Here is a 24,373-nt window from a genome sequence, read left to right on the forward strand (position 1 = left end):
AGCTGCAGCCCTCTTGATATTTGAGTATGGAGTCAGCATAGTCATCCTGCAGAGGTGGACACATACCCTATTATCTAAGTTTCTAACTCCAGCCAGGTCTGAAACAATCCCTTTCCCTAGTTTTTTTGTTTTGTTTTGTTTTGTTTTTTTCTGTTTTTACTTAGGACAGTTTGTTAGATTTTTATAATATGTAGCCATAATGGTCCATATGTTGATAAGACAATTATTTTAATTGAACAAGGGTGAACAGAGGCTTCACACTGCCCTCCACATGGAAGCCTTTCAATCAGAATGTACAGCTGTATTCCACTGCTTCCCATGCTGTGTACAAAAGCCACTTCTGCCAGGGTTTATTAAGCATGTCATACGCTAGGCAATACTAGGTGCCAAAGACAGGGTAGGCATAGCCCCTGCTATCATGGAACTCAGTGATTTGCTAGATTAAAACAAATATTAATAATAGACAAAGTAAAATGGTAACTGCTGGAAGTATGAAGTAAAAGAGTGCTAAGAGCAAGATGGGCACATTTTACTTTGTTGGGATGGTCAGAGAGGCCCTGCTGAGGGCAGGAGGAAGAAAAGAGGAAAATAGGCAGAAGAATCTGCCTTGTGTCCAGAAGTAGCAGAAAAGGGGACTTCAGAAACATCAGAGGCTGGGGCACAGTGCAGGATTGGGCTTGAGGAGTAGGGCATACAGTGTCCTATAGGAATTTGAAATGCCCTGAAGGATTTTATGCAGTTTGTACTGAGTGCACAGAACTGATTAGAAGAGGCACCAATGGGAATAAGGCATTTTAGTAGTTCAAGGCATAGTCTGTAGTGGCTCAAGTAAGCAGGGTGTTAGTGAGGTGTGATCACCACTCACCTGCATAGTTCCTGCTGAGGGACACTCAGATTTTCAGTGTCTGGCTAGTATAGTTAATACTGTGGTGAACTTTTTTTTTTTTTTTAAGTACAGGGAATTGGACTTGGGCATTCAACCACCAAGCCACATCCCCAGCCCTATTTTTGAACGAGATTGTCCTGTCTCAGCCTCCTGAGTATCTGGAATTACAGATGTGTGCCACTGCTCCTGATATGTGATGAACATTTTTGTGAACTTTTGTTTATATCTGAAAAGTAAATTCCTAACAGTGGAATAATCAAACCAAACAAAATTTTAGCATTTTGGGTATATGTTGCCAAATTGCTTTCCCAAGTGGTTTTGTCAATATAGTCTCACCAGCAATAGATCTGCCCTTGCCAGCTCTGGACATCACATCTAAACAATTTTATAAATTTAAAAACCATGTTTTGTCTATTCTCTAGCCACCATACTGGAGAGGCGCCATTCCGAGTTCACAGGTCTATACCCTGGAGCCACCTGTTTCAGCCCCAGCTGTGTGAGTCTTTCCAGTGTAAGCACCAGACATGAGTGAGATTTCAATATTTTAAGCCCCAGTCTTCCCCAGTTAACACCCAGGGGAGCAAGATGAACTGTCCTGCAAAGCTTTAACCAGTCTGCAGACTGAAGAACAAAGAAAGTTGCTTTTTATGGAAGTGGGGTACTGGGGATTGAACCCAGGAGTGCTCTGCCACTGAGCTACATCTCTGCCCTTTTTTATTTTGAGATAAGGTCTTGCTAAGTTGCCAAAGCTGATCTCAAACTTGCAGTCCTCCTGCCTTAGCTGCCAGAGTTGCTGGGATGCAGGCGTGCACCACTGCACATAGCAAAACCGTCATGTTTTTAACAAGTTGTCTTCCTCTTCATGTTGTAGTATCTATTGATAGAATACATTTGGATGATATCTTTAGAATAACAACCAGGAACATGACAATTTGTTACAGTGTACATATCCTTCCACCTTTCTTCATCCTCAGGCCGTCTGGTTTTTGATATTTATACTGTAGTGTTTAATATATTTGATAGTTTCCTTTATAATGTCAGATGTCTTTTTCTTTAATATATATATTAAATATATATTACTTATATATATTAACTATGTTAAATATTGTTAATATATATATTAACTACTAGTCAAGGTGAAGGAACTCATGAACTTCCTCCTGTCTCCCTGGTTTTTGTTTAACAGTGTTACTTGTACACTGATGAGGTCTATATCTTGTCTCCTTCTGTAACCATTATGTCCATCTTTATTCTTTGAAGAACAATGTGGAGAGTTTCACATTTCTGGGTTTTGCTTTTTTCGCCAGCACTTCAGACACTGTTCCATTGGAGAGGTCTGAGGCCACCCTTGTCTTTCCTCTTTCTATCAGATTCTGGAAATTTCTCTGCTTTCTTAAAATTCAGTAATTTTGTTAGGAATTGCCTTTATGTCAATTTTTCTGAATTATTTTTCTTTTAATCCTCCCAGAACATGATAGATCAGTTCTAATTGATTCAACTATTTTTTTTCTTTCTCATTAGTTTGAAAAGATGTATTTTCTATTGTTAGTTTTAGTTTTGTGTTGGTATTTTGGGTACCAATTTGTTTACTTAACTCTGAAATGATTTTTTTTCCAAATCCCATTTAATTTTTGTCTCATCTTTGAGCTAGTTTTTTTTTTGTAATTCAAGTTTTTGTTCTATAATTAAAAAATGACTTTGATTTATGTATTTTTGCCACAAGATACTATTTATTTATATATGTATCCTATATTCTTTTGTTGTTGCTTTCTAGTTCCAAAATGCTTGGCTAGATGCCACATCTTTTTTTTTTCCTCTGTTACTGCTTAGTAGGCATGACTTTTCTCAGAGCTTGATCCACATAGGTGTTTTTGGTGAGTGCTCTGTGACTCTCCTCCCTCCTTCTCTGAGCATTGTTTCCTTTCCTGGAAGCTGAAATTTGGGAGCTGAATGTTGCTTTCTCATAACTGAACGAGAAAGAGAGGAGTTCAGACCAGATGCTGTGAGAGGTAGTATAGTCTTTAGCCTCCTATACCTTGAGAAGTTGTAGCCTCTTGCCTCCTATACTTTTAGAATGCATTCAGGTTCTCCTCCATGATGGGGAGGGAGCAGTAACTGATCCCAAGAACGTTGATTGCCAAGATTTTAGAAAGTGCCAACCCAACTTCTACCTTGGATCCTTCTCAAATCCTTCACTCCCCTCACAGAGGGGAAGGCTGGGGTGTTTTTTGCTTCACTCATCTCTCTGTAGTAAGCATCTCTACTTCTGCCATGCAGAATGTGGCTTGCACCAGGGCAGACTTGGGTGTGGGAAGCACAGCACTTGCCACAGTCACACAATTTTTTTTTTTTTCCAGTGGTACTAGGGATTGAACCCAGGACCTCAAGCATGCTGGGCAAGTGCTCAACTACTAAGCCACATCCTTAGCCGTTTTTATTTTATCTTATTTTATTTTGATACAGGGTCTCACTAAGTTGCCCAGTTTGGCCTTGAACTTGGGATCCCGTTGTATCAGCTGGGATTAAAAGCATGCACCACACCTGGCACCTTAGGCACACAACTTAAGGGTCACAAAACTCAGTAATCAAGACAAATAATATTTTAATGCAATATTTTAAAAATCAAAAAACATAATGAACAGAAGATGAGCATTTTAAATAAAGACCAAATCCAACAAACTGGATTTAGGGTGAGGCTGTGAGATGAGGCAAGGAGGGACAGGGTTGATCTATCCTAAACCAGTAATCTTTGGTTGATTCTTAGGTTTTTATGTTTAAAACTTTGAATTCCATCCAGATGCAGTGGCACATGCCAATAATTTGGGAGGCTGAGGCTGGAGGATGACAAGTTTTTTTTGTTTTGTTTTGTTTGGGGGGGGGGGTACCAGGTATTGAACTCATCTATTAAGCCACAGCCCCTGCCCTATTTTTGTATTTTATTTAGAGACAGGGTGTCACTGAGTTGCTTAGCACCTTGCTTTTGCTGAGGCTAGCTTTGAACTTGCAATCTTCCTGCCTCAGCCTCCCAACTGCTGAGATTACAGGAGTGGACCCCTGTGCCCACCAGATGGCAAGTTTTGAGGCCAGCCTCAAAACCACAGTGTTTTAATTCTACTCCAGTATTGCCAGCAACTCTGGGGACACTGAGACAGGAGGATCACACACACACACAAAAAAGCTTTATATATATATATATATATATATATATATATATATATATATATATATATACACACACACACACATACATACATACATGCCAGGTGCAATGGGGCACACCATAATCCCAGCAGCTCAGGAGGCTGAGATAGGAGAATGGTAAAGTCAAAGCCAGCCTCAGCAAAAGCAAGGCACTAAGCAACTCAGTGAGACCCTATCTCTAAATAAAATACAAAATAGGGCTGGAGATGTGACTTAGTTGTACAGCATTAATGGGTTAAATCCCCAGTACTACAAAAATAAAAATAAAAGTTGAAGTTCCCTGAATTCCCAGGTTCTTACTTTTAGGATAAAAGCTGAAATCTTGATTTTTATTAAATTAGTACCATCACAGTAATGTTAGAAGTTTTCTTGAAAAAAGAACAAATTCCCTCTACTAATGCACCGTCCTAGCTACTCATACAGTTTTTATTTCACCAGATTTCCTTTCAGATCATTGACTGAGTGCAGCATTCACGTCCTAGTAGAAATAGCTTAAGGATTGTTGAAAGACTGGCAGTGAGAGGGCTCTGGCTAAAGGTTTTAAGGAGGGGTCATAGCCTTTCCAGTGCTTCACAATGTGTGTGCTTTTTAAAAAAAAAAAAAAATCAGATATAAAGATTAACTTGGCTGTGAAATCTGATGGCAAATGCTTTCCTATGGCAAAGCTGTGAGGTGTCTTGAGACGTGTTGGGGGAGGCCAGAGCTCAGAGCCAGTGTCCTTTCCAGCATAAAGGTCCAGCTCACCTAAACTTGTCACAGAACCCTGTAGGATTGAAGCTGAGAGAAATCCCCTCCTTGACCAGATTCTGTTCAGGCTCCTTTAAGCCCACCAGCCCCCCACTTTCAGTCTGTCTTTGGCTAGGTTAGCTTTAGCAAGAATGCTGTCAAGTCAATTTATCAAGAACTTGATCTCTGATTAAGTATTCTACCCCCCTGGTGATGTCTGATCATCCTGGCCTGCCTTCTGCAAGAATTCTGTAAAATTTGTTTATCCAGAATCCCTCTCATCCCTGATGTTTCCTCTCAGTCACTTTTCATCCACTGACCCCACCCTTGGCTATCAATTCCTACTGTCCCTGCAGTATTTGGAATTGAGCCCAGTTCTGCACTGAGGTATCTTTTCCCTTATTGCACTCATTACTGATTAGAAACCCATTTTTGTGACTATAACTACTGTCAGACTCTGGTTTTCTTTGACAAAGTCTCTGAAAGAAAAAGTTCCAAAGAACAGCTGAGTTGGCTATACAAGAAGTTGGAGCTGGGGAGGAGAGCAGTTGATGGTAATCACAACAGTGCACATGTTTTAGACTTCAGTTTACACATGCTTGCCTTCATCCACTGCAAGTGAGCCTCACACCTGCCCTGCAGTGGAAGTGTTGGTACCTCTAGTTCTCAGATCTGAAAGGGGAGGGGACTTGATTGTGATCCCACAGCCAGAGAATGTTCTGTCTCTTGTAAGATCGCTGTCAAGTGAAGTGGAGTTTTGAGTTCTCTCTACAGTCCAAAAAAAAACAAGGCACAGCTTGGGAAGGTGACTTGGCTACAATCCTCCAAAGCCAAAGTGCTCATTTTCTTCCCATAAAGGGAAGTCAATTTGAAAGTTAAGAGATGCTCCCACTAGAGGGCAGCAGAGACCCACAGTGCTGCTTGGCTTTCCCATCACTGCTGATTTCTCCACTGCTCCTTGGGTGAGAATTCTTCAGCTATTATTTTAATTAACATGTTGCTCAAACGCATTTGCAAAATATATGAATATCTGTCTACACCTCTATCACTGAATTTCTTTGAAGCCTAAAGTCTTATCTAATCCTGTGTGCTATCGAACATATTCCATCCACACAGCAACCCTGTAGTCGATACTGTATTATCATCTCTGGTTTATACACAGGGAAACCAAGATTCAGAGAAGTTAAGTATTTTTCCCAAAGTCCCACTGTAAGGAAGTGACAGAACCAGAGTTTAAACCAGGTAGTCCAGCTCCAAAGTTTATACCTCCCACACCCCTGCCCATCTCCTGAGTGCCTTGGAAGAGAGCAGCTTGCATCTTATGGATCTCTTTGCAAGAACCACCTGTCCGGTAGCTTGAGAACTCCCCAGTTAAGGTCTGAATGCCAATAAATTCCAGGAATTGTTTGGGTCATAGGGATAAAGACGAGCAGGGGAGGCAAGTTCCTACCCTCCTTACATTTACTGACTATGCATTAGAAGACCCTCAGTGTCATTCACTGTGTAATGCACCTACTTTGTCAGGCACTAGACACTCTTACCTAACTGTGCACGTTACTACTGTACATAGTCTCCACATCCTTCCTTTCCTTGCTATAAACCCCACAAGGTCGGTGTCAGTTAACATATAATATGAAGCCCATGAGAGCAGTTTTGGGGCTTTATTCACTGTATCATCCTGGGAAAGTTACTTAAGTGCCTAGGACTGTAGGCACTAAAAGAATTTTCCACCTCATAGAGGTGTATGATGTGAAGCACTTATTATTGTCATGTATTACTTCTCATTTTTTTTTGTGTTTTATGTTGCAGATGAGTAAACTGACTCAGGTTAAGCCTTGTCAAGGTCACAGCTAGGCAGAGGTAGGTTGGTGTCCCCCCTGGGCTATTCTCTGGAGGGGCAGTATTCTTTTTATTGTAGCACAACACCCCCAAGGTCGGGGCTGGGATGGAAGTCTACATGGGCCAGAGATTTTCTAGAACAACAGCCACCTGCCCAGCATAGTGCATATAAAAACAGACCTGGCCACTTCCTTTTGGACATAAATACCTGCCATTCCCATTTCTACCACTGATGTGCTCTACCCTCAAGTGCTTGCATGACTGAGGACATTCCTGTCAGGGGAGACAGCCTTATCCTGACAGGCAGACCATGGAGCAGGGTTGCCAGCATCCACAATGGGTTGCAGGAGTCTGCAGGCTGACTGTGTTGTTTGCTGAGACAATGAAATTTCCGGTGGGCAAATTTCAAGAGGTCCCACCCAAGTGTCACAAGCAAGAAACTGGATAGCCCTTTCCACTTGATCCAGTGTGGGGAAATCTGAGTTTGTTGCCAGGGCCTCTTGGCAAATTCTCCATAGGCCTTGTTGAGTCCACTTAAAGTTGAAACTCGGAGTCAATAGCCCAAGAGGAGTTTGAAGTCTTAGCACATAATTCCTGGCAAATTTAAAGCAAGATGTTTTTCTGAAGAATTGTGCTGAGATTTCCAAGGTGGAGTTTCAGAACCAATGACTGGACCCTAAGTGGGGTAGTACTGAGCAAGGAGGTCTATAGCTGGTGGAATGTGAGGAATCCCAGGACATCTGGTCTGTTTTGCATCTGCTGCTTCAACCAGTCTGCATTCTTCCTGTGGGGAGTGAGGGCTCCAGTGATAGGCCTGGAAACAGGAGACCTCTTTGATCCTTGTCTCCCACCTCTGCCTGAAGTAGGATGACTTTGAGTGCTATACTTCATGTTCTGGAGCCTTCCCTTTCCATAAACAAGGGTGACAAGTGCTACCAGACCTGGAATTCACATCTTGGAAGAAACAGGGCAAGAGGGACCCATACTCCAATACAAAGGAAGGCCCTGATTTCCCTGAGACAGAAACTTCCTTGCAAATCTCCTGAGATCTTTGTTCTGTTAGAACTCCTGCATGGTAAGGATTGAGTTTTGGGTCTTTGGTTCCAACCTCTTACATATTTCAATTTATTACCCCTCTGAACCAGAATATGTCATCCCTCCGGGCCTCATCTAGAATAGGCCAGCATTGCCCAAAGGAATTTACTCAGGGAACAACCCACCAGGGAGGATTCTGGTACTTTAAGCCAGTTCTTTGTGCTTTTGAGATACAAAAGCAAGGTTGCCTATGGTGATCCATACCTATAATCCTAGCCACTTGGGAGGCTAAAGCAGGAAGATAGCAAGTCCCAGACGAGACCAGATAACTTTGGAGACCTTTTCTCCAAATAAAAAATAAAAAGGTAGAGCACCACTGGGTTCAATCCCCAATACCAAAACCAAACAAAACCAAAGGGGCAAGAGGTACAAAGCCTCTGGGCAGAGAGGCAGTGGGCTATGGAGAACAGGACTGAATTAGCTAAACACACAAATGTGCATACAACGACAGCTATGAGAAGTGCTAAGCTTCTAACAGAGGCATTTTCCTAGGGAGGCTAGAGAAAAACTTCCCAGAGCAGGTGGCTATAAAGCTGAGATTACAGCAGGCATGAGTGAATACAGGGTGGGTGGCCTGGAGAGCCAGGCAGTGGCACCACAAGGACAGGAGTTTGTCCTTGGCTATAGCTGAGATGCTTGCATGCACAGTGCAAACACTGATGTGGGGAATGTTAGGCCATTGGGCTTTAAGGTCTTTTTTAGTCTGTAATATTCTGTGACTTCCAGATCTGAGCCCCTGCAAGTGCTCTGAAAAAGAGCAGTTTGTTTTTTCAAATCCTTTGTAAGTATTATTTCAGTGAAGTATAATAGCTCTTCAAATGAGACCATATTTTACTTAGTCATCTCATACATTTTCTAGTTGAATACTGATGAAACCCCTTCCTCCTTTACTGTCTGTTTTTGTAAGGACCTATTATAAGTCTTTTTCTATCAGGAATCCCTTTACCTGGGCTTGCAGCCATCTGAGACAGGGCCCCTTCAATTGTGCTCACACAGGAGCTGCGCTCGGTTCATGGGAAGCCTCGTGCATCCTGCCCAGCCAAAAGGTGGAAGTGAGCTGGGTGCTTAGGAGGCTGAGGCAGGAGGATCACAAAGTCGAGATCAGCCTGGGAAACTTGGCAAAATAAAAAGGGATAGGGAAATGACTCAGGGGTAAAGTACCCCTGGCTTTAATCCCCAGTATTTAAAAAAAAAAATGGAAGTGCATTTACCCAGAGGATGCCCTTCATCCTCCCAAGCTCTGTGGATAACTTCAACCTCTGTTTACTTTGGTCACCCCTAGATGAGAAGAACTTTCTGCCTCTGCCCTCACAAATAGCAAGCAGCCATGACAGGCTATCCATAGAACTCTCTTACCCAGCTGATAGTGTGGGGTGGCCTGTGAGTTTGGGGAGCTCAGTAATAATCCAGCTCAATGTTACATGTCAATTCCTTCTTTCTGCAAAACCCCTAGGGGAGGTCCCTTGGAGCCTCTCAGTTGGTTATTGAGATATAGCCCTGGGAAGAGAGGAAAGCCATAGCACATTCATTTTACTCTTCTGCATTTCCTTCAGGGCCTCTCCCCTCCTGTGATTCGAGGCTTCTCCTTCCTTTGTTGGAATTAGGTGATAGAGCCCAGGATATTCCCTTCTAAATCAAGTCCTTCTGTCCTTCTAGGATGTGGCTAGCAGCTCTTATTCAGAATGAGGGAGCAGTTGTCATCTGGTGTCCTTAACATTCCATGTACTGACATTCTGAGGTCCTTGGCAAGGACAGTATTGCTGACAACTTCATCACATTGGGAGGTGACAATTACAAGGCCTCTGTAGATTCTTTGGACTGCTAAAGGGTAAGTGACCAGTGAAGATAATTATTTGTTTAGATGGATGAGTGTTTGGATACATAAAGAAATGACTGAGGCAAAAATTTTTATTTGTGGGAGAGAGCAGCAATGCAACGATTGCTAAGAAGAGGAGAATTGGGATGTTTCAAAAGCAGCCTGCCCCAGGAATTTACTTAAGGTGTTTGTATGGGGGCATAGGAGGGTGGAGGAACTTTTGGCAATGGCAATGATGACTAATGTCCTGTTGTGCCATATTCCAAAATTCTCAGCAAAATACTGCTACAAATAACTTCCTGATGTTCATGTAATTTGGGGAAACCGAAAAGAAAAGAGGCTGTCTGTAATGGTTAATTTTATGTGTGAACTTGACTGGGCCACAGAGTGCCCAGGCATTTGGTCAAATATGTTTCTGGGTGTGTCTGTGCTACAGTCTGGATCTTGAATCTCCTCCAAGGGCCCATGTGCTAAAGGTTTGGTCACCAGCCTGTGGCTCTATTGGGAGGTGGTGGAACCTGTAAGATGTGGGGCCTAGTGGGAGGAAGTTAGGTCATCAAGAGTGTGACCTTGAAGGGAATATTGGGATATTAGGACCCTAGCCCCTCATCTCCTTTTTTTTAGGGGGTGGGGGTCCTAGGGATTGAACAATTGAACCTAGGGTGCTTTACCACTGAGCTACATGCCCAGCCTTTTTAATTTTTTATTTTGAGACAGGGTCTTGTTAAATTAGTGGGGCTGGCCTCACTTGAGATCCTTATGCCTCAGCCTCCTGAGTTGCTAGGAAGGCACATACCGTGCACCCAGCACATATCATGCACCCAGTATTTAATCCTTAAAAGAGAAAAATTGGTCTCTAAAACCTGATGACACTCAAGTCATCAGTGTTCATAGTAATAAGCCTTTAGGCTACAAATAATGTAATTTTATGTTCTCAACTGAATCATAGAGGCTTGATTTTTTGGTGAAGAAACTGTTTTTGTATTATTGTGACTGCAGTGGTTGAACTCCCTTCTGCTAACTCACTACCCACATGCCACCAACTCATTTTTATGTTTTCTTGTGGTAACCTTTCTACTCTCTAAAAAAAGACTATATTTTGTTTGCTTTTATCTTCTGCAGTGGCTTGGAAAGGAGATATCTTATTTTAAATGGAATTAATTATCATCATTAGTTTTTGTTTTCATTCTTAAACCTATAATTACAAACCTGTCAATGTCTAGAACAACATAACACATCCCCCATGAAGATGGAGAATTTAACACAACCTCTTCCTCTGCCTACTCATTCTTTGCACCAGTCTTATTGTATTCTGGTTTAAAAGTTGTTTGTTGGGGGCTGGGGTTGTAGCTCAGTGGTAGAATGCTTGCCTAGCATGTGTGAGGCACTGGGTTTGATTCTCAGCACTGCATATGAACAAATAGAAAGTAATAAAGGTCTATCATGAAATAAAAAAATATTTTAAAAAAGAAGAAAAAAGCTGTTTGTTTGTTTTGATACTCGGGATTGAACCCAGGGATGCTTAACCACTGAGCCACATCCCCAGCCCTTTCTTGTTTTTATTTTGAGACAGAGTCTCATTAAATTGCTTGAATTTACAATCCTCCTGCCTCAGCCTTCCAAGCTGAGGATTACAGGCATGCACTAACATACCTACTTCATGAATTTTCTCTATTGTGTTTGATGCTCAGTGTTTTCTGTGAGGAACAGTGAGCCTTTCCTCCCTCAGTCTATCACTCCACTTTCTTTCCATCCCTTCCTTATCCCAGTGCAGCCCTGAAGGATGTGGGTTCTCTTCCAGGTGCCTCTCCTCCCATATCTTCCTCCTTTCCCTGCCATTGGGGGAAAACCTGCCCAACTTCCCTAAGCACCCCCATGGTAAGGACTGGGGTGGGTCACAGGGCAGCCATCAGGGTCCTGGCTTCACTTGTGGCAGCAGGAGGGAGGAGACAATCTGCTTTAAACAGACTGAACACATTTGTAGAACATGGTTCTGCCAGATGTGGGGTGATCTGCTAGCCACTACTTTGTAAGAACTGTGGTCTGGCAGATGGGGTGAGTGACAGTCATTATCAGGGTACATGATATAACCACACTGAGCCTTGGGTCCTGGGGGAGAAAAGAGGAAGGTGCCATGGGAACAGGGGTGGGTCATAGAAGGCCATGTGTGGAACTAAGCCTTGCAGAGTGACAGGCATAAGCCTAATGTCGGGGAGAGAAAGGAAAGGGTGTGCTATTGGGAGGGGACACCAAGGTCCTTGAGCTGTGGGAGGTGGTGAGAATTCTGTGTGCCTGGGGCCCAGCTGGGGACAGGAGGATAGGGGGGTGACAGGATGAAGATGCAGACATTCATCACTTAGGGGCACCTGTATGCTCAACTGAGACTGGTTGGATGTGGGAACTTAATTCCCCTAAGCTCCTGCTTCTGACTTCATATCAATGAATTGAAGCAGATGTTCTTAACCCTAACCTTCCTGGCCTCTCAATGTCAACTCAAGTTCTCTCTGAGTGAACCCTCACCGTGCTTCCCTCCAGGCTGCAGGGAAGGGCCCCACCGGCTTCCTGTGGCTTGTCCAGTGCCTTTGCCTCCGAAGGCCCCGCTGCTGCCTCAGCTAGGAATGTCCCTCTGGCCCTTTTGCACTTAGTTCATTCCTACTCATTCTGCAAAAGCTCCTCTGTTGCCTTTTGGCCTCCGTTCCTGTCCTTGCAGGCTGGCTGGATAGAGCTCCTCCTCTAGTCTGTCTCAATGTGGACGGGGCTGGATGCTCACCTAATGCCTTCTATGGTGACTCTGGTGGGCATCTGGTAACTACCACAGGAGCAAACAGTGAAGTTCCCCAACGCTCCTACCTCTCTCCCTCTGTTGTCTACGTATTGCTTCTTTTGCTCTGTGTCTAGCTTGTCACAGGGTCCCATTGCCCATCCTCCCAGACGCCTTTGCCATTGCATCAGTAGGTATTTGTGGACTATGTCTTCATACACAGTCATGTTTATGGCTGACCATTCCCCATCATCAAATCTAGTAGTCCCTAAAACAAGCCCTTTTTCTAGCCCAACCCACTGACATACCTTCCCTAGTATTGCTCCCGAATTTATACCCATGTGTCCCCAGTGGTCTATTCTTCTTCCCTGGTCATCCCTGAGTCTTAGGTTGACTCCTATCCCACCTCAGAGCATGAACCTTCCCTGACCACTCCAGGTGATGGTGATTCCTCTCTGTATAGAGGATTTGGCCATGCCAGGTACATCTGCACACGCCTGTAATCCCAGTGACTCAGGAGGCTCAAGCAAGAGGATCACAAGTTAGAGGTCAGCCTCAGCAATTTAGCAAGACCCTTTCTCAATTAAGTCTAGGAATGTAATTAATGGGTAGAGAGCCCCAGGTTCAATCCCCAGTACCAAAGTCAAAAACAAAAGAACTTGGCATCTCTCCCACTGGCCATGTCACTGTATATTCTCCATGGAGGGTCATTTCACATTCCCCTTTGTGCAGAATGCCTGAATTGATGCTCAAATCAAAAACATTTGTTGAGATTGGAGCAAAATGAGTTAAAAAATTCACATTAATGGGGAGAATTATTTTAGATAATAGAACTCTTGTCTGAATTTTAGTAAGATGGATGTGAAAAAGAAAATATTTAATCAAATGGACCTTTTTATATAGGTTTAGGAGGAAACTGAGCCCATGAGAGATGAAGGGAATTGGTTAAACTGATACTTCTATCTTAATTAAGGAATCTACATAGAAATTAAATCCTTGAAGATGAGACTGTCACTCTCCACTCTTTCTAAAACTTGCTATTCTAGGAATTGTGAAAATGTTTTTGCTTCTGATTTGGTTATGAGGGTTTCATTTTATTTTGCAAAATGTTCTAAAATAAAAGTTTGCATAAACTCTATTAAACCTGAAATAATGATAAAAGTTAAAAAAAAGAAAAAACATTTGTTGAATGTGTACTGGTGTGATCTCTATCTCCCGGTAAAGTTTTGTTTTGTTTGGTTTTTTTTTTTTTTTTTTTTTTTTATACTGGGGATTGAACCCAGGGTTCTTTACCACTGAGTGGCATCCCTAGTCCTTTTCTTTTTTTATTTTGAGACAGAGCCTTGCTAAGTGGTGGAGGCAGAGGCCTGAAATTTGGATCCTCCTAACTTAGCCTCCTGAGTAGCTGGGATTGCAGGTGTGCTCCACTGCACCTGGGTGGTAAAGCTTCTTGAAGGCAGCAGTCATGTATTCTCCACTTTATACACCCCAAAACTGGTGTTCCAGATGTATTTGTTTACTGACAGCTTGATACAACCAACCTGGTACCAGCCCCTCTAGGTGGATTGAATGCACACAAGCACACACACACTTGCACACATTGGGAGCATAGATCTTTTAAAGATCCCAGTATATATGTATGTCCCAGTAACTCTCTGGAAATGATCAGGAGAACATTCAATGATGATGGGAAAGTTTTCTATTGGCACACAATATGGCAGCACCAGCCATGTGTGGCTATGGAACACCCACAGTGGGGCTGATATAAGTGAAGAACTGGATGCTTAATTGTATTTAATTTAAATTAATTAAATGTAGGCAGCTGCTGTGGATGGTACAGCTCTAGATTAACTCACCCTGTTTCAGCCTCTGCCCAACACTTGACCCTCTCCAGACCCTCTCCAGACCCTCTCCAGACCCACCTCTTCCCAGGGGTGCCCTCCATCTGCTCCTGCCCTGCTTGATTTGGACCTATTTTTCCACCTCAACTTCCATGTTCTCAGACATTGTGTTTGACCTCTGGCCAAATAGTGCCTGGGAGGAAGAGACGTCCTGCTTCTGGTCCACACTCTAATGTCCCCTCCAGCCTGGCTTCCCCAGTGGGAGAGGGGTAGAACCAACAGCCTACTAATGGCTTAGGAGCACGGAAGATATAGAACATTCTGGACTTGACTGTTCACACAAATAACGTATCTCAGTGGATCATCTTCACCTGCTCTTAGAGGTGCCCTCTTGGTATGAGAGCAAGGTAAGGGTTTGATATATAGGTAGTTCTTTTTTTTTTAACTTTTTTTTTTTTAAAGAGAGTGAGAGAGGGGGGAGAGAGAGAGAGAGAGAGAGAGAGAGAGGAGAGAGAGAATTTTTAATATTTATTTTTTAGTTCTCGGCGGACACAACATCTTTGTTGGTATGTGGTGCTGAGGATCGAACCCGGGCCGCACGCATGCCAGGCGAGCGCGCTACTGCTTGAGCCACATCCCCAGCCCGATATATAGGTAGTTCTTGAGAAGAAGGCCATAGAATTGAGACACAGACTCAGGATGATTTCATCAATCTTATTTTTCTTAGAGAATTGAATTAAATGAGGCCCATTTTAATGGAAAACAAAATAATCAGACAACATGGTGACATCCTTTGTGTGTTTACCATGGTACAACAAGGTTTTGTGAACCAGAACTAATCTCTTGGCTCTGGGAACTTCTTCCAAGCAGTCCAAAGGACATCCCCAAACATGACACTTAAGACAATTCTTCATTACTCTGACAGTGACTTCTTGAAACGCTTGTGTAATAAATAAATAGAAAATATATCTTTGTTCATGGTGACACCTACAAGAAATGTTTACATACAGAACACACTATACATCCATCTCCCGAAAAAGGACCAGCTATTTCGGCAACAGGAAAAAGACAAGTATTTCAGAGGACTGCTGTTTTGTTTAAAGGCCTTAATCAATTGTAACACTTAGAAACAGAACAACAAAAACAATTTTCTATACAATAAGGAAATCTGCACTATCAGGGAAACTCCTGGACATTGACTCTTGCTGAATGGTTTAGGAGAGAAAGTTTTATGTACAGGTCCTGTGCTATTGAACATATATACAACTCTGAGAACTTTCCAAAAGATTATTTTTTTAAATGAACTGAGCCAAAGACATTCAACATTCCTGGCCACCTGAAAGTGATCTTATCCTAAGTGGTTCACAGTGTGAGACCCTTGCTTGAAAGAGTTTGAAATTTCAACCAAACTGTAGACAGAAAGAGCATGAGGTCATTTTAACTCTACTGTCACTCATCTACCCAGAAGAGGCCCTTCCTTTGATTTTGGCCTTTGGAGTAGCCATGTCTTAAGAGGCAGGGTCCCATTGTCACCTCCCAGCAGCTGGAAGATCAGTTTAATAGGAATGATCCCTCTGGCAGTTGGCTCAACCTTTGGAGTGGGCTCTGGGACCAAGTCTCATGGATGCAACTGGGCAGAAAGAGTCAAGCAAGCCTGCCCTCTTTGAGGGAAAGAGTTTATGATTGGGGCAGGAAATGGGACAAAGGTAGTTTGTGAGACCCAGGGAGACCTTGGTGTCTCATGAGCACGTATAGACCACAGATAAAGGTTTCCCTCATCTAGGGGCTCTCTGAGTTCTCTCCCAGGTAGAAAAGGGGGAGAGCAGGGTATTGAGCAGTGGCTGAGAGACCCTGGGCTGGAGCCAACAGTTCTTCGGACCCCCCTCCCCACCTGCCTCACCAGAAACATGCTGTCACATCCTGAAACCATCCACTGGGCTCCACCTGCAGAACTGCAGAAACAGGTAGCACCAAGGAGGTTCCTGCAGCCACTATGTGCCCAAGTGTGGTCTGGCAGGCAGGGGTGGCAAGGTGCAGGCTGCAGGGACCACAACACCAGAAGTAGGGTAGGATTGTGTGTGCAGAGGAGCAGGAAAGAAATAGCTATGAGCTAAAGATCATTCTATTCTGATTCTTTTCTTTCCTTTAAGGGATTTGTCCCCTTTCCAGAAGCTACTTCAGGAGCACTGGCGTCCTGGCTGGTTGTGGAGGCAATGTGGTATGGCACAAGTGCTAGGAGTGGGCTCCTGGGGTCCTGCCCTGTCTGCAGTTCTTTCCCATCTTATAGCTTCATTTTCCCCAGCTGGGAGATAAAGGGTTGGACTAGATGGCTCCCAATGTCCTCCAGCTCTGAAGTTGCAGGCTTATTGACACATGACTTCTCTAGAGTCTCCTGAGTCATCTCAGTTCCCTGGAGGAAGTGCCAATGACTTCCTTGGAGTCATCAGGAGGCTGGCTAGGAACCAAATTCCACATGGCTCTTGGCATCACAAGCACAGACCATTCCTCCCTTCTGACCATGGTTCTCTGTCACAAGTGGGTCAGCTAGCAGAAAGAAAAGAGTAACCCTTCATCAACCAGCTTCAGCAGGTGACGGCAGGAAGACTCCACCTCTGAAACACTAGAGAGGCCAGCCTGCCTCTTTCCAGCAAAAGTCTTTGCCCTTCATTTCTGCAAGTGCTGCTGCCTCCAGGAGTGAGAGGCCTTCTGGACCAACCCAAGCAGATGCAAATATTCCCTTCTTTCAACTTTCATCACCTCCATTTCACCTCTCTTGGGCTTCTTTGTTTGGAATTAGAGTGCACTTAGACCTGTGGCTGCTTAACTCACTTCCCTGAGCCCCTCTCCACAAGGTGTGTTCTCACCTCTCCATCCTGGGTGCCCCAGGCCACCCCATATCATGGAACTGGCTGAAAAGAATCATCTACTGCTGGGTTTTGGGTACAAAGTGAAAAGCCACAGTCTTCTTGAATCTTAGAACTGAACTGGCCTTTAAGAGTCACCTTGTCCAAGTACCAATGTGCCAAATCTCCTGAAAGTGGGACACCTCCAGAAGCAGGGATCGCTTCTTCCCAGGGGTAGCCAGCCCCATCTTGGGGAGCTCTGTTGATACACTAGCTCCTATTCCCATGAAGACTGGTCCTCGTTTATAGGAATAAAGATTTGCTTAAGATCGGGGCTCTTTCCCCTACTTCTGTCCCCTAATGCATCTGCTGGTGACCATGGGATCCATGAGTGATGCAACCTTCCAGATATCTACTGTGTGGGCAGGGCTCTGCCAAAGTGCAGTATAGCTGCCAGCACAGCCCAGGGCTTCTCATATGGTCCCCACATCCCCACTAAAGAGGCACAGATAAGAGAGAAGCACCCAAGAGGCTGCAGGAAAGAGAAGACTTCCATCCTTGGCCAACACTGCCCAAGGGCTGCAGGTAGATGCTTGAGTGGGGGCAGGTGGCAGCACCAGGATTATCCAGTATCCTTCCCTTGCCCATCAGGGCTGATTCACAGCCTCCCAGGCAGCTGCTGGACAGGGGCTGGAAAGCCACCCATCCTGCCTCTGCTGCCCCGCCATTATAGTCTACCATGGGAGGCACCAGCATGATAGCTGTTCTCACAGTTTCTTCTTCCTCAACACAGGGATGGGCACAACTTGGAAGATCTTGGCTATGTGGTCCTCTGTCTCCAGAGTCACCCAGATGGGCCGGAAGGTGCCTTTGAAGCCAACAAATGCCATCTTTTCTGGAAAGCAAAGATGAGTCACATGAACAAAATACTAGGAGAGAAGGGTCACACCCCACCCCTTCCTAGGGCTCCCCTTCACTACTCCCCTGTCCTGTTACCACCGGGCACTCCCTTCCTTGCCACACTTGACTATCTCCTGCTGAGAAGAGCTCTGGGCCCAGCTACTGGTAGCACCTGTTTTTTGATCATCTGGGGCACACAGGTCTCACCTGTACCTCACTGCCACCTTAGTAGGGTGGAGGCTCTGTTAGATATAGGACAGCCATGCACAGCAGGAAATAGGATACACTGGGAGTGAGGAATCTCCAGGAACCCTGCCTTCCTTCAAGCTGATCTGTGAGCATCAGCAAGTCCTGAATCCCAGTGTTCCAATCTGCCAAGTGATGGCATTTTTCTATAAGAGCTCTTCCTCAGTTATTATCACTTGTGTAGCTTTAGAAGTGGACTATGTATCCAAGGTCACAAAATAAATCGTGCAGCCCAGACTAGAACTCCAGACTCCTGTACCCCATCTAACATTCTCTGTCTTGCATTTCCAAGCTTGACTCTACTAGGAGTCAGGGATCCATGTCTATGCTCAAGAATGGCCTGGTCTGGTCTGGCAGGTAGCACACATTTATCACCAATGAGCAAGAACCACTTGACTTGAATCATCTTACATACATGAGGTTTTTGCAACAGGGGTCTTAATTTAAAAGAGAGAAGCTGAAAAATAATTCTAGACTGGGCTATAAAAAGGATGCTTTTCTTCCTCTGTGTTGTCTTCTGACTGCCGTGAAGGGCTTTCATTTTTCTAATTTTTCTTTGGTTGTTTCCTAGGATGAATATCCATGTGATGAGTTATTGGTTTTGCTGTCTTTTGTAGTCAGGATTGTGTAGTAGCTCAGAACCTAGCTCTGATTTAGAAAGGTTAGAATATGTATCCTAATCCCATTTTCCCCCATTTTTATTGGTGCATTATAATTTGACATAATAGTGGAATTTGTTGTTACATATTTATATATGCACACAATATAACAATATAATTTGGTCAATTTCAGTCCCTAGTACTTCCCCTTTCCCTCTTCTTCCTCCTTCTCGTCTCTTTCCTCTACTCTGTAATTCTTGATTTACTCATCTTAAATGGAAATAATAGTACCTCACTACTGAATGAGTGAGATAATTATGAAGCTTTATTTAGCAAGGTGCAAAACTGAGCTTAAATAGTAACTACAGTGATCACTGTCATCATGTCCCTTTCCTCACAATTTCCCAAGGACTTGCTCTGGATAATCTGTGGCAGGAGCATGCCACCTCTGTCCTGTCCAGCTCCATCATGCAGCACAGCCAGGAAGCCTATGCTACGCTTCATCACAGAAGAGCTATGAGGCCTTGGACAAACCACATAGATTCTCTGGACTTTAAAGTTCTTCCTTCTCTTAGAAGACAAAGGAGAGTTTTGCCAACTACAAAAAATCTGTGAAAATATTGGCAATAGCTAGAATGTTGAGGGAGATGGAGACTTTTTCAATCTGGATAATGGGAATTGTAGGAAAGTTAGGCAAAGCCACTTTCTTGGTGGCACTTTCATTGAATAAAGGACCACTCACAGGCTTGGGTGCAGGAATGCACACCTATAATCCCAGCTACTGGGAGGCTGAGGCAGGAGGATTGCAAGTTCAAGGTCTGACTGAGAAATTTAGTAAAACCTTGTCTAGAAATCAAAAAGAGTTAGAGAATATAGTTCAGAAGTAGCAAACCCTTGATATCAATCCCCAATACCACAAAAATAAATGAATAAATTTTTTAAAAAGGGCCACTTGCTGAGCACATGGGTGAAGAATTATAGCAATTATCTTTTAGTGCCTAGTCACAAGTTACAATAAATTTTCTGTCTCATAAGGATGTAAATAAGTGGTATCTTGCCCATCCACTCCAGTAGACCCCTGGGAATAGTGAGGATTCAGAGGCTATACACAAGTTTAGAGGGAAAGAATGTTTTGGACTCAATAAGGGATAAGATCAGCCTCCATGCTTGGCACTAATCTTTTTTGGTTCTGTTTAAACCCCAGTCTGGACCCTTACCTTTCAGTTTGAGACCTTTGTCTGCCCCAAGCTTTTCCAGCACTCTGGTCCATGGACCTCTGGTGATGTATCTGCCCTTTGACACCATGAGAACTATGGAACTGAGCAAGAAGAGACTGATTAGGTGACTTAAACAAGAGAGAAAATTGGAGTCAGAGGTACCTGGGAGGGATGCTGGCTCACAAATGGTGGCACTGGGAGCACTGCCCAGGGGCCCAGCCAGGGATCTGAGAAGGGCAGCTTCTCCTGCATGCCGAGATGACAGGCTCTTTCCAAAGGGTGACGAACATCCTGAGTAGCCCTCCCACACATCTGGCCACAGCCAGTGCTCCTGGTCTTCTCAAGCCTAAATGCAGCTATGGCTTTTACATGTCTGTCCCCAAACAGGACAGAGTATGCATGTGGAGCTCAGCATCTGCGGCTGCTCCACCAGCACCTATGCCAGAGCTGGGCTCATGGTGGGACTGAATATGCATTTTTTTTCATTTGAATGTTCTCCACCCTGTTTGGAGAGAACCAGATAGAAATATGGTGATGGAGAAAGTCAGAACAGGTAGAAGAAGCAAAAAGGGAATGAGAAAGAGGGAAGCATGGGAAGAGGAGGGGAGCATCTGTCAAGTATAAAACCATCCAGAGTTCCAAAATACTGGCGTCTTGGGGACCAGCTGCATCAGCATTACCTGGGAGCTCACTAGAATGCCACAGTCCACTCCCAGCTGACCATTAGGCCCCAAATCTTCATTTGAACAAGATCTCCAGAAGACTGTGTGCACTTAGGTCAAGAATCCCTGTGCTAAGAGATTTATCCTGGAACCCATGTTTCTTTTGGTGCCTTTAAAAAAAATTATTATTAAGTTTTAGGTGAACACAATATCTTTATTTTACATTTATGTGGTGCTGAGGATTGAACCCAGTGCCTCGTGCATGCTAGGTGAGCACTCTACCACTGAGCCACAACCCCAGCCCTCTCTTTTGGTGCCTTCTTTGCATGGTTGTAGGCTTTATGTGGCCCAGAGCTACCCTCTTCTGAGCTGCAGGAAGAGTGTGACCTAGTCTGAGATCTTTCTGGAAAGATCACTGTGTAGTTGCCACATACTCAGATTGACCTCTTATGCTCATGTCACTTCCCTCTCTTTTTTTATATTTATTTTCTAGTTGTCGTTGGATATAATACCTTTATTTTATTTATTTTTATGTGGTGCTGAGGATGGAACCCAGAGCCTCACACATGCTAGAGCCTCACACTCTTCTGCTGAGCCACAACCCCAGCCCAACTTCCCTTTCTTTTCAGAAAAGATTTGCTTCTGTTTTGCAAATGGTGACCTGGAATAAATAATTACAAAGTATCTGAGAGGACCTGCCAAAGGGGAACTGTGCCTGGGAAGGGCAGAGGACCGGAGCAATGGGTATGCCCAGCCTGAAGATCCCAACTTGTAAAAGTCCAACTTGGGAGCAAGGCGTCACTTCTTTCTGTTTTGGGTTGTACTTAGCCTCAAGTGCTAGAAAAACAGCCTCTATAGTGGGCAGGCTCAGACAAGGAAGTGAGCACCTCCTTCCAGAATAGAAAACAGGGCAAGAGATCTTTGGGGCTTCCAGCTCTCATCTCAAAGGAGTTCTGTAACCACAGACCACAGTCCAGACATGGAAAAACTGTATGGGATTTTGGAACCCGTTGTTACCCCCATTTGTGTCCCAGTGGGAGCAGAAAAAAGCTGTTGAAAGGCAAAGGATTTGTGTGTGATAAGATCAGATGAAAAGGGAGCTGAGGATGCCTTGGGCTTTTTAAGATGGCTGGTGAGGGAAGCCCACGGGAATTGGTGCAGTGAGGCCCGTTAAAGAGAGAGAGCTCATCTCAAACACATCCTTGGCAATGGATGCAGGCTCTGTTCCCAGGAGAACATTTCCCTGTTGTTTAATTTCAGTACAAAAGCTAAGATCCTGGGACTGGGGATGTGGCTCAAGTGGTAGCGCGCTCGCCTGGCATGCATGCGGCCCGGGTTCGATCCTCAGCACCACATACCAACAAAGATGTTGTGTCCGCCGAGAACTAAAAAATAAATATTAAAAATTCTCTCTCTCTCTCTCTCTCTCAACAGATGATTCTCCCATTCCTATGGTGAGTGAAACCAGGGGTTACCTATTGAGCTACATTCCTAGCCCTTTTTATTTCTCTCTCTCTCTCTCTCTCTTTCTCTCTCTCTCTCTCTTAAAAAAAAAAAAAAAAAAAAAAAAAGCTAAGATCCCATGGCTGGGCTAAGATTTCCTGCTGGGGTGGGCGTGAAGGAAGGTTATGGAGGTGACCTGGGTTAGCTCACAGAAGTGGGACAGGGAGACAGGTTTTCTTACTACTTAATATCACTCAGAATCCATCCTGCCTGCCCAGGTCAGGAATCTCTGCCTCTATGTAATCTTCATGGCCTCTCAGCCCCTGCACCAGCCAACAGAGTCTCCAATAAGGTGGAAAGGCAGAGGCAGCTCGCAGAGCCATTCTTGGTATTTTTGTTGTAAGCAGCTGCCCTTTTCTTTCCCTGGGCCCCTGGGGCCAGTGGTGGCCCTGTGGATAGGGGAGAAAGGGTGGGGCAGGTCTACATTGGGCCTGCAGCCATAGGAGGGAAGGACCTATCTTGCTCCTGCTGCTTCCCAGGAGGTCAGAGAGGGGTCAATGGTACCTAATTCCTGCCTAGGTACCCAGCCCCAGCCCAGGGCCTGGCTCATACTAGCCACAGTGTCCCCCAGGGAGGGACTTGGGCTGCTGCACAGGCTGAAAAGATCCTATTATGCCATTTCAAACAAAGCAGTTTTGCATTTTCATATCTTATTACCAGCTTCTGACTCCTATTTCATCTTAAGAAAAAGTTCTCTGACCCCCCCCAAAAAAAGGCATAAATATGTCTGATCTCTAGATGATAAATGTATTTTTTCCCAAGTTGGTTAATCTTATCCTTCTGTATAAATCTGCACATGAAGAAGATGAAATACTAAAGAAATATTAGATGGGAGAATGGAGAAGGCATTATATGTGTTTAAGCAAAAATGTTATTCTGCATTATCTCAGTGTCCATTCTACCCAGTGCCCATCATAGAGCATCTGGGAAGTGTATTTGGTTTCATTCATATGCTATTGTGTGGTATGTACCACACTAATAACTTAGACTTTCCTCTAGGTTGGGACTCCTGAGTTACTTCCACACCTACCTAACTAACCAGGGCCTATGAGATATGGCACCAACAGCTCAAAGCCCATACTCTTGATAGACAACAGATGATTCTCCCATTCCTATGGTGAGTGAAACCAGGGGTTACCTATTGAGCTACATTCCTAGCCCTTTTTATTTCTTGAGACAAAGTCTCACTCAAACTTGCAATCCTCCTGCTGCAGTCTTCCAAGTTGCTAGAATTATAGACAGGTGCCACCACGCCCATCCGTGAGTCATGTAGGGAACTTTTAGTTGGATTGGAGGAGACTGAGGAGGTGATAGGTGTGTTAGATGCAGAAGGTGGCAAGGAAGTACTGAACAATTGCTCAGTAGAGGACACAGGTGATCCACATTTAAGATGCTCAGAGCAGCAGCCAATACAGAAAATGGGGAGATAGGAAGAGGAAGGCCCATTAGGAGACTGTGCCCATGGTGTTGGTGACCAACAAGGAAGGGCTGGATAGACCAGTGGTAGAGAGCACTGTGGAGGGAACTGTCAGGGGATTGATAATCCAGGTGGCACTGACAGGGTACTATGTTAGGAATGAAGAGAGAAACTGGAGGAATAAAAGAGTCAAGTGCCAAGCTCAGATTCCAGATTGATGATGACAACGTAATCAAAACAGGGAAAACAGAAAGAATGGCTGGTTTGGAGATAAAAAAAAAAAAAATAGAAAGAGCCAGTGGGCAGATGCCTGTAACCCCCAGGACTCAGGAGGCCAAGGCAGGAGGAATACAAGTTCCAGGCCAGCTGGTGCAATTCAGCAAATCTGACACTCAAAATAAAACATAAAAAGCACTGGGGATGTAGCTTACTGGGGATGTAGTGGTAGAGCATCCCTGGGTTCAATCTTTAATACAAAAAATAAAAAATAATTTAAAAGGATGAGGGCTGGGGATGTAGCTCAGCGGTAGAGCTCTTGCCAAGCATGCATGCGTGAGGCTCCAAGTTTAATCTACAGCACCACAAAAAAGGGAGGGAGGGAGGGAGGGAGAGAAAGAGAGAGAGAGAGATTTTAGTTTCATAGGAATGTCCAGGTGGCAATCTCAAAGCAGTAGTTGGATAGAACATCTGGTGCTCAGGAAAGAGAGATCTAGGCTGGAGGTACTCAGAAGCCACCAGCATTTGGATCTTATTGAAGGTGTGGGAGGGGATGAGATCATCATGGGAGAGTGTGTAGTAATGGGGAAGAAGGACAGGGAGCC

At 44.3% G+C, this 24,373-nt stretch overlaps 1 protein-coding gene and 1 long non-coding RNA gene across 2 annotated transcripts in view; one reads left to right on the forward strand and one right to left on the reverse strand.

Annotated features, from left to right (window-relative positions):
* Window positions 1-6,620: 6,620 nt before the first annotated feature.
* The window catches only part of LOC308646744, a 51,521-nt gene continuing 33,768 nt past the window's right edge, over window positions 6,621-24,373 (forward strand). The window contains exons 1-2 of the long non-coding RNA XR_014021468.1: window positions 6,621-6,673; window positions 9,404-9,575. This is a non-coding gene — a long non-coding RNA (uncharacterized lncRNA). The remainder of the gene's footprint in view (window positions 6,674-9,403; window positions 9,576-24,373) is intronic.
* CEMIP (cell migration inducing hyaluronidase 1) overlaps window positions 15,619-24,373 on the reverse strand; it is a 171,489-nt gene continuing 162,734 nt past the window's right edge. Inside the window, exons 28-29 of the mRNA XM_081290099.1 lie at window positions 19,971-20,071; window positions 15,619-17,903 (exon numbers count right to left, since the gene is read on the reverse strand). Coding sequence (XP_081146225.1) covers window positions 17,776-17,903; window positions 19,971-20,071 — 229 coding nt within the window. The 3' untranslated portion in view covers window positions 15,619-17,775. The remainder of the gene's footprint in view (window positions 17,904-19,970; window positions 20,072-24,373) is intronic.

This window comes from Spermophilus citellus (assembly GCF_964194105.1).
Source record: "Spermophilus citellus genome assembly, chromosome: 4".
Classification (NCBI taxonomy): Eukaryota; Metazoa; Chordata; class Mammalia; order Rodentia; family Sciuridae; genus Spermophilus; species Spermophilus citellus.